This window comes from Cyprinodon variegatus, unplaced genomic scaffold (assembly GCF_000732505.1).
Source record: "Cyprinodon variegatus isolate N-32 unplaced genomic scaffold, C_variegatus-1.0 Scaffold0, whole genome shotgun sequence".
Classification (NCBI taxonomy): domain Eukaryota; kingdom Metazoa; phylum Chordata; class Actinopteri; order Cyprinodontiformes; family Cyprinodontidae; genus Cyprinodon; species Cyprinodon variegatus.
The window spans coordinates 941,251-950,818 of record NW_015150453.1 but is presented as its reverse complement, the minus strand read 5'-3'; the positions used below and the strand labels follow the sequence as shown (position 1 = coordinate 950,818).

At 35.3% G+C, this 9,568-nt stretch overlaps 1 protein-coding gene across 1 annotated transcript; it reads right to left on the bottom strand.

Moving 5' to 3' along the window:
* Positions 1 to 7,661: 7,661 nt before the first annotated feature.
* Positions 7,662 to 8,569, bottom strand: LOC107081621 (transcription factor HES-7.1-like). The gene is made up of 3 exons (XM_015369816.1): positions 8,525 to 8,569; positions 8,320 to 8,412; positions 7,662 to 8,183 (listed from the first exon to the last, which is right to left on the bottom strand). The coding sequence occupies exons 1-3, from the start codon at positions 8,567 to 8,569 to the stop codon at positions 7,662 to 7,664; spliced, it is 660 nt and encodes a 219-aa protein (XP_015225302.1).
* Positions 8,570 to 9,568: the final 999 nt, after the last annotated feature.

The following is a 9,568-nucleotide window of genomic DNA, read 5'->3' as shown; positions in this document are numbered from 1 at the left end:
GGATTTACGTTTGGGTGTTTTTGTCAGGCAGAAATTTATTTATACCCCCTTAGGGTGTAAGAGGTTAAACAGTAACTAAGTAAATGTAACTAGTTACTACCCACCTCTGCTGAAACAAACAATTGATTTTTAAACCATCCTCGCGCCCACAGCCCCCACTACATATTAACTCGTTAAGGCATGCAGCTGCCCCCCCACCTGCAGGCAGCACGCGCCTCCAAGGTGTCACAAGCTCGTGCGGAACCGATTTACATGCATAACAAAACATCCGTGAAACCAGCGGGACATTTAGGGCAAATGAATGAGATTCTTTAGATCTGAAGGATTTCCTTCAGTTCCCAGTCCTGACAGAATGGAAACTTTAAAGAAGAAAAATCCTGTGGTGAAGAAAACGCAGCGGTCTCAGCCTGATGCACGCGCCCATAGCGCAGTTTAGAAGATCTCTGCATTAAGGTGCAAAACCAAACGGTGACATAGAATAGAATAGAATAGAATAGAATAGAATAGAATAGAATAGAATAGAATAGAATAGAATAGAATAGAATAGAGAATCCCTTTATTGTCCCACAATAGGGACATTCTGGTGTTTACAGCAGCAAAAAGATTATAGAAAAAATGGTTACACAAATATGGACCTTAGAAAAAAATATATAAAATATAAAAAATAACATAATAGTAAGAGTTAAAAATAAATGAAATGAAATAATGTACTGTAAAGTGTTTTAACAATATAAACACTGTACAACTGAAGAATAAATAAACAGCTATGGAGATTTACTCCATCTTTACTCCCTCCTGATATTTACCTCAAATCTTCACTTAGCAACACTTGTAATGACGTATTTTTTCAGAAAGGTAAGTCAAGGTGAATACTCCAATTAATCAATAGGTCGTTTTAGTTTCAAACATTTGAGACCAGAAAGATAGTGTAAGAGCTTTGATATTTTAACTTAGGTTTAAATTCTGGCTTTCATAATTATAAACTATTTAAAATAATTATTGCTCTTGTAATGTCGAAGTTTTCAAACCAAAAAGTCAGAAGCTGCTGCTTCATTTTCAGGAGCACAGTAAGGATGAGGATTGTTTAGAAACGGTACCTTAAAGGAAGTTAGAAGGTCAAAACCAGTCATAAATAAATATATTCTAAATGTTTTCTCTGTTTTTCACATCATTATTTGACAGCATTGATTTTTTTTTCTCCATAAATAAGTTTTTTTTTTTTTTTTTTATTGCAGGAAAGTAAAACTTGTGGAGATGCAGTCAATAAAAAGCAATAAGATACCCACTGAAAGTCAGATTTAAAGTCAAAGTAGCTTTAAAAAGCATCACTGTGTCGTTGTGCATGAGATAAAAAGGTAATTTTACGCACACATGAAAATAAACCTAAAACCAAAAAAGTTAAATAAATAAAACATTCTAATTGTTGTTGATTTTTTTATCCCATTGATTCCAATCTAAAATAAAATATCTTAATATTATCCCAGACTGTGTGAATTTCGCCCCAACACCTCGAGCATCACGCGTGGTGTGGGAACGTGGGTTCACTTCGCCTCACAGCAGACCGACTTTGTCAATGAGCTTTTAAATCTAGCAGGTAATAAAAGGATGCAGCTTCCTGAGCCACATTCCCACGATGAGAACAGAGCTGCAGGACACGCTCCCACTGTCACACCTCAGCCTGGGCTACATTTGTCTGCCTGTTGTTGTTTGCAGACTGTTTATGACATTTTGCAAAATAATAATAATAATAAAAACTCTCCAACACTTTTCACAGGAGAATGTGGTGCTATGGCAATCATTTGGAGCGCCCTGTGCGTCAAATATCGATGAGAAGTGGAAACCCGATGCGTCAGTGTGACGCAGAGGGAGTCTGGCCAAATGTAAAGAGTTTGCAGAGAGAATTAAAAAAAAAACTAATCTCTGGTTGCAAAGTAGGAGGTTTCTTCTCCATCTGTGCAGAATTGAGACAAACAGAAGCAGCTAAACTTTAATAACTTTCTGCATTTACCAAAACGCATCTCTTTAATGTTGGAAATGGTTAGCTGGAATTTTCTACAACATATTTTTCTTAAAAAATCATGAAAAAGTGTATTAATAACATTAATTCAATGAAAAGTATAGCTTGGCTTCTTTGGGCAACCTAAGTTCATTTATAAAGAGTAATACAGTACATACAAATATAATTTAGCCCTATTTATATTTAATTACAGCTATAGCATGAAGGATTTTAATACAATCTGCAGTCAAGCAGCGCGTTAACTTCAACCAGGCGGCAGAAAGCGGCGCTGCGCAAAAACCTGACTGCGTCAGATTCTCAGAGGCAATCTGTGTGAAAATAATCTGCTCAGATCCAGCGGAGTGTTTTCAAACAATCATTTATTATTAAATATTTAAATATATTTGTTTTATTACATGGAATAGATGGAAATGCAATAGAAAAGAAACAAATGCATGTGAAACAGTGAAACAAACGTCAGGAGGTGAGCATGCAGCTGTAGTCCTTCTATCTTTCATTCAGAGGTGTGGAAATATGGACAAATGAGACATTTTCGTTGGGAAAGACCGAGCTGAGCCTTTCCCACGGATAGATAAAATTCAAGATGCGCAATTAGAACCTGACTTCTCACCAGAGTGCGCAAAGTGTGCGTCAGAGAGGCGCTTAACGATGCGTTAGTTCCAACAGGTAATCAAGGCGCAAATGGGAGCTGATGTTTTACTTTCCCACGAGAAAGAAAAATGGAAAAACTCTTAAATGCATTAAAGAACGAACGAAGACCATCGGAGCGCATTGGCAACTTTAACTTATGTTGTTTTTGTAAATTTTTGGAACATATTTTCAATGTAAAGTTTCAAACTAGCGTTTTCACCAAAGCAACCCCCCTCATACACCCACCACTAAACACCTTGAAATCCTTTTGAAATGCAGACAGCGACCACGCGTGGAAAACAAATGGGCCCTTAAAAGGCGCCTGGTGTTAGACTGCAGGCTGATTACCATGGAAACAAAGACCTGCATGCGCGTTGGAGGTTAGTGTCACCACTGACCTTTGCCAAGGCTGAAAATAATAATACTGATTTAAAAAAGAGGTTAAACTGAAAAAAAAAGAATGCAAATGTTTTTGGCATTTACTTACGGAAGAGGATTTACGGAAGAGCATTAGGGCCACTGGAAAAAAAATATATAAGTTAACTGATTTTTACATTTTATTTCAGTTTAGTATGGGGAAAAAAAAGTCAAAATTCTGACTTTTTTTCTCAGAATTCTGACTTTTTCCTCAGAATTCTGACTTTAATCTCAGAATTCTGACTTTTTTCTCAAAATTCTGACTTTTTTCTCAGAATTCTGACTTTTTTCTCAGATTTCTGACATTTTTTTTCAGAATTCTGACTTTTTTCTCAAAATTCTGACTTTTTTCTCAGATTTCTGACATTTTTTTTCAGAATTCTGACTTTTTTCTCAGATTTCTGACTTTTTTTTTCAGAATTCTGACTTTTTTCTCAAAATTCTGACTTTTTGCTCTGAATTCTGACAATAAAAAAGTCAGAATTCTGAGAAAAGTCAGAATTCTGACTTTTTTCCCATACTAAACAGAAATAAAACTTAAAAATCAGTTAACTTTTTTTTCAGTGGCCCTAATCCTCTTCCGTATTTACCTAATCATATATAGTTACTTTAAGACAATTGTTTTATGTCATACCCTGCTATGAAACAATTGTGTTAAAGTAACTAGATTCCATCTTAGGCAGGTCCTGAATGTTGTGGAGTGATCATATAGTTTTGGCAGTGACGGGTTGGGTGATGGGGAAGGGGTTATTTTGTTTGTTTTATTGTATTATATCTTTGTGCTTCACTACTTGACTTGTTCTATTGTAGTTGTAATGCTACTTTCTCTATTTGTGAAGCTTATGTTTCTTTTACTTTAACAAACTTTTGTATGAGCAACTTGTTTAATTGACTTCTATAAGCCTACCTTGCAACATCTTATAACTGTGCTCCGCTTTTTGTTTATGTAAAACTCAATAAAAAATATCTTGAGTAAAAAAAGTAACTAGATTTGGTTAAGTAAATGCCAAAAAGTTTGTATTATTTTTTTCAGTGTAATAGCGGGGATAGAAAGAGAGTCAGCAGCAACACAGAGAACACTGATAAGGAAAAGGCAAGCTTATTTGTAGCACCTTTAAGTATATGAATAATTCAAAGTGATTTACATGAATTAGATACGTAGAAAAATACAAGCAAAATAAAATGTTCAGTTCACAAAATTAAAGCCTTAAAGTGAAGTCATCTCATTTGAATATGAAGAACATTTTTATAATCATTTTCAAACTTATTTTCTGATCAAATATCTATGGAAATCAATATCATATTAATGACTCGGTTATCTCATTATGATGAAACGCGATCTCATAACTGTAATTTATTAACTCAATATAATAAATTATTACATCATTATAAGATATTTAAGTTTTGGAGTTTTTTTTCATCAGAGTGGTGGAAATGTGCTTCTATATGTAAACAGAATAACAGGTTGGTTTAAAATAAGATTTTATAAACATTACTAATTCAATTTCTGGGATTATAGTCTCTTTAAATTAATGTACACTTTTTAAACTGAACAAATCAGTTTAAGTATTTATTCCCATTCAACCTTTTCAATAATAATCAAATAACAACATTATTGGATATTATAGTATTTTTATGCGATTATCCACTGAGAAGACAAATCATTTGGAATTTCTAATTTTCATTTTTTATAAATAAAATCTGAAAAGTGTGGCTTGCTTTTTCATAACTCTAAATCAAAAATAAGTACAATCTGAGGTAAAACATGGAGTTCATTATTTAGTTTTAACTGTATTAGCAGAAATGTTTAATCTCAAGGGTAAAATGTGACCATCACAGGACATAGAGGGAAAACTGAATGGAAGGAAAAAGTTTGGAAGCTTTATTTACAATCAGCTGTGAAGGTATCAGTGGCTTATTTGGAAAACCGAAGTGAGCAAACCGAATCCTGAAGATAGAGGAGGGGATAAAAATTATCTTTTAAATTAACCTTTTACTTCCCTGCACCACTTTTAATTTGCAACAAGAAACCACACTTTATCAATTTGAATTCATATTTATTTCAAAGGAGCTTTACACGGATCTTTATCGGACCTGAAGACTTGATAATCGCCCCTAATGTTAAAAAACTTTATGTAGCCTTGATAAGAGTGTTTTCAAGGCTTCATTTACTATTAAAATAGTTGTCAATCTTGTTCAAATAAAATCTGGAACCTCACAGTTACACTGGAAAAAATCTAAATCTAGATAAGTCATTTTTCTTAAAATAAGTGCATTTGCTCTTGGATTAAGGTAGTAAAAGAGACAATGTGCCAATGGAATAAGACAATTTACACTTAAAATAAGAAAACACAATAGCATTGTTTAATTTCAAGTGCATATTATCTAATTATCTTATTTTAAGAGTAAAAATACTCATTCCATTGGCAAATCATCTCATTAACCACTTAATTTGAGACAATTTTACTTATTTCTAGATCGCTTTTCCAGTGTAGCTGTAATCATTTAAAACTTAATATCCCCAAAACAACACTGTGACTCGTGAAAATGTTGAGTGGTTATAATCACTGTTCTAAGAGGCTGGTGAGCAAAAAAGTCCAAGTCAAGGTCTGGAAATAACCAACTATTTACTGGACCAACTATTTTGTTTTTTCACACAGATTTATTCCAATGCTTTATACCTTAATAAGAAAAAAAATAAAAAATATAATTAAATAAGTCTTAATTGCATTTAACTGTGTATATTTCTCTTTTCGTTTTGATTATTAACAATATGTGACAAATAGAACAAAAATCTGAAAAAACAACTTTAAGATTTGGGGCAAACAAAGTACTGTTTGGTTTTTCGTGACATTTTTAACCATAAAAAAAAATATCTGTAAAAGCACAGCAGCATGTGTCTGTGTCCAACCTCCACACTGCAAAAAATTCAAATCTCAATAAGTGATTTTTTTTCTTAAAATAAATGCATTTTTTTCTTGAACTACGGAGGTAAGTGAGACACTTTGCCAATGGAACAAGACAATCTAAATTTAAAATAAGAAAAAACAATTATATTGCCATATTACAAGTGTATATTATCTAATTATCTTATTTTAAGAGTAAAAATACTCATTCCATTGGCAAATCGTCTATTTTACCTGCCCAAATTAAGGGTAAATACACTTAATTTGATCCATTTTTACTCATTTTTAGATCGTTTTTGCAGTGCATGACTCAACACTTTATAAAAAATTAAAGCTTCTCATGTTTTCTATCCCTATCAAAGACATCAATCAATTATCACTATTCTTATTTAAGATTAAACAGCCTCATCTCCAAATTAGGCTGGGCTGATTTCTGCAGCGACACTTTATTCAAATACAGGAAACTATTTGCAGCAATAATTAATATTTCCTTACATTTGCTTTCCTCACTGGAAAAAATCAAAATCTAGATAAGTCATTTTTTTCTTAAAATAAGTGCATTTGCTCTTGGATTAAGGTAGTAAAAGAGACAATGTGCCAATGGAATAAGACAATTTACACTTAAAATAAGAAAACACAATAGCATTGTTTAATTTCAAGTGCATATTATTTAATTATCTTATTTTCAGAGTAAAAATACTCATTCCATCGGCAAACTATCTCATTTACCTACTTAAATTAAGGGCAAATACACTTAATTTAAGACATTTTTACTTATTTCCGGATCGTTTTTCCAGTGTCTATTTTTCTCCTAGTTTTCTAATCCTAAAAAGACGGAGGGGATGTTTATTGCCGTCAAACGGACGGCTGCTACCCAGCTTTTTTATTGTACAGTTTTCACACCTGGATGTTTTTCAATGAGCAGGAAATCCTCCTTCACACCCTTGCGGACAAAAGGTCACGTTGGAGGAAGAAAAAAAAAAAATCCTTAACAGTTCTTTTCAGTTTAACAAACATTTTATTGCTTTCTTTATATATATATAAAACAGAATAACGCTCACCATAGGGAGACAAGCAGAATAAATTAGTGTGCAAAACAGACAAGATAAAATGTGAATATCTGTGGGAAGGGATGCGAGTTATTTTGAGCCACAGATGTCGCTTGTGCCGGCAGATATGACAGCACTTAGATGGAAAACAGAAGGCTCTCTCTCTCTCCCAAACTCAAATCTCCAGGTTCCACACCTGGAAATGTGACGGATGGACACTGGATCATTATCCACATTAGGGCGACTGATTTAAAATCACACAGGCTACTTTTTCTAATGACACTGTTAGAGAGGAAAAGCTCCGGGATACTCACCTCTTCACTTGCTCTTCAGCACAGCAGCAACGCCAGGCAGGCTGCCTGGAGGATCCAGATCAGGACCTGGTCTAGGAGAGTCCCTGCCAGAGGACAACATGGCCGCCACACTAACTGAGGTACAGCAAGAGTGAGTCAACCTTATCAAAAATACTACAGCACAGATACAAATCATGACTTCTTTTTTTTTTTTTACATTATTTACAGGATTTCATGTTTGATCTTACAGACGTAAAAGGATTGGAAAATTCTTTGCAACATGGAAATGGAACCAGTTTAAATGGAAGGGTGGTTAGGTGTGGAAAGTTCTAAAGGCGCTGCCCACTGATCATGGCCAGGGTCTCCATAAAGTCTGGCTCAGGGTCCCGCTCTGGGATGACCCCTCTTTGCCCCCCGGTCTATCCGCTCCCATCTCCAGCCCGCCTCCACTCTGAGGCTGCTGAGGAAATCCAAGAAAACTCTGCTGGTCTGAGAAAGTGTGATGATGAGCTGAGCTGCTGGCTCCAGAGGCCTGTGTGGGCTGATTGGACCTGGACCTCAGCCTTAGCATCTGGAGGAGGGACTTGGTGTGGGTCATGGAGACGGAGGTTCTGACCCAGGTGTCTGCAGAAGGGCTGTCTGAGAGCGGGAAGCGAGAGGAAAAGGTGGCGTCCAGGACCGGTCCGAGCCACAGGCCTTTCCCTTCAGGCCCGAGGAAGTGAGACGCCCTCTGCAGGCAGCTGGAGAAGCCGTCCTGGAAGGAGTATTTCTGGCCTCCGTTTTTTTCTTTGTGTTCTCTGGCATTTCTTTGCAAGAAGAGAACCGTATGCTCCAGAATCTCAGCCTTTTCCGCTCTGTGCTGCGTCCCACCCTGCAGTAATGACAATTAAAACGATTTTATAACATCCAAAAAAAAAAAAAAAAAAAACAGAATCCTAATTGTTCTGCACCCAGAAACCAAACATGTTTGCAGTTTGAAACTGGATGCATAGATTAGTTGTATTTACTTGTTGAGGCTCCTGGAGCAACATGGTCCTCAGACGCTCCAGACTGCGGTTCATTCTCTCCCTGCGACGTTTTTCCACCTGAGATTTTATCAGCTGGAAGCAAAAAGAAAGAAGTTGGTTATTGCATTGCATCTGGGTTTTTTTGCACATTGAGATCTGAATAAAAGTAATAAATGTAAAGTTTGTGTTAAATTCTCAGCAGTACCTTTTTTTTGCTTGTTGCATCGTCAGTTTCTTGCTGCAGCTTCATTATCCTGGACTTCCCAAAGTTCTGTTCCAATCCAGGAAAAGCTGCTTCCTTCCCAGTCTGTGACTGATAAGGTACTGAAGCTCAGGCCTCTTGTTTCTGCATTTATCACCTCCATGCTGGCCCCTCCCATCGGAGACCTCCTCCTTGTACCCCAGCTGATTTTTACAGCCAGTTCTCCCTCCCCCAACACTTACCAACCTCTCACCAAAGTCTTTCAGTATCCCAGAACAACTGAAACTTTTGTTTTATGATAAAACTAAATGGGAAAAAGTGTAATTCAGAATAAAAACAAAATTTAAACAAAATTATTTGTATTTGATTTCTCTCTTCTTTCCACCTCTTCATTCTACATCATCATTCCTGCACCTCAGCCTGATCAAAAACAGCTTTCATGACTAAAACATTCAAAGTTAAATTACTATCAAAGTGTCTAATAAAAAAAAGTGAAAAGGAGGCAAAATCTGTACAAATCAATGATAATTAGACTTAGAAAAACATTATATGGTTGCTTATTTTGTAATATACCATTGAATATGAAGCACATTGGCATTAATTTACCACAAAATGTAAAAGTTTGTTTGTTAGAGGTTAGATTAGATCTGATCCTATATTATTAGCTTTCATTGAAACCTCCTTAAATGAGCAGTCAACCATTAAATCAAAGCTCAGGATGCTCAACATGGATCTATGTCTGGTAATAAAATAAATAAAAAAGATCCCATTCCAGGCTCCAGGTTTTGATATCCTAATCGTTCTTATATATTGATAGTTCAAAAATACTTCATTCAATAAAATTAAATGCAACAAAAAGTATTTAAGCAGAGTAATTTAAAAGGAAAAGACCGGTTCGTTTCAATAATTTTTACGGTTTCCATTTCTGTTGAATGTTTGTAATCCACACAATAACAAATCTCTCAGAAACCAAAGGATGTTTTTACTTTTAAAGCTACAGTGTGTAATTTTCAGCGACATCTAACGTCCAGACTGCAGACCGCAGCA

What these genes read in the sequence shown, in the direction of transcription:
- LOC107081621 (XM_015369816.1), bottom strand. Translation starts at nt 8,569, where the DNA reads ATGAAGCTGCAGCAAGAAACTGACGATGCAACAAGCAAAAAAAAG. An exon ending in ATGCAACAAGCAAAAAAAAG is followed by an intron (nt 8,413 to 8,524) that starts GTACTGCTGAGA and finishes TTTTGCTTCCAG; the next exon opens with CTGATAAAATCTCAGGTGGA. An exon ending in TGCTCCAGGAGCCTCAACAA is followed by an intron (nt 8,184 to 8,319) that starts GTAAATACAACT and finishes TCATTACTGCAG; the next exon opens with GGTGGGACGCAGCACAGAGC.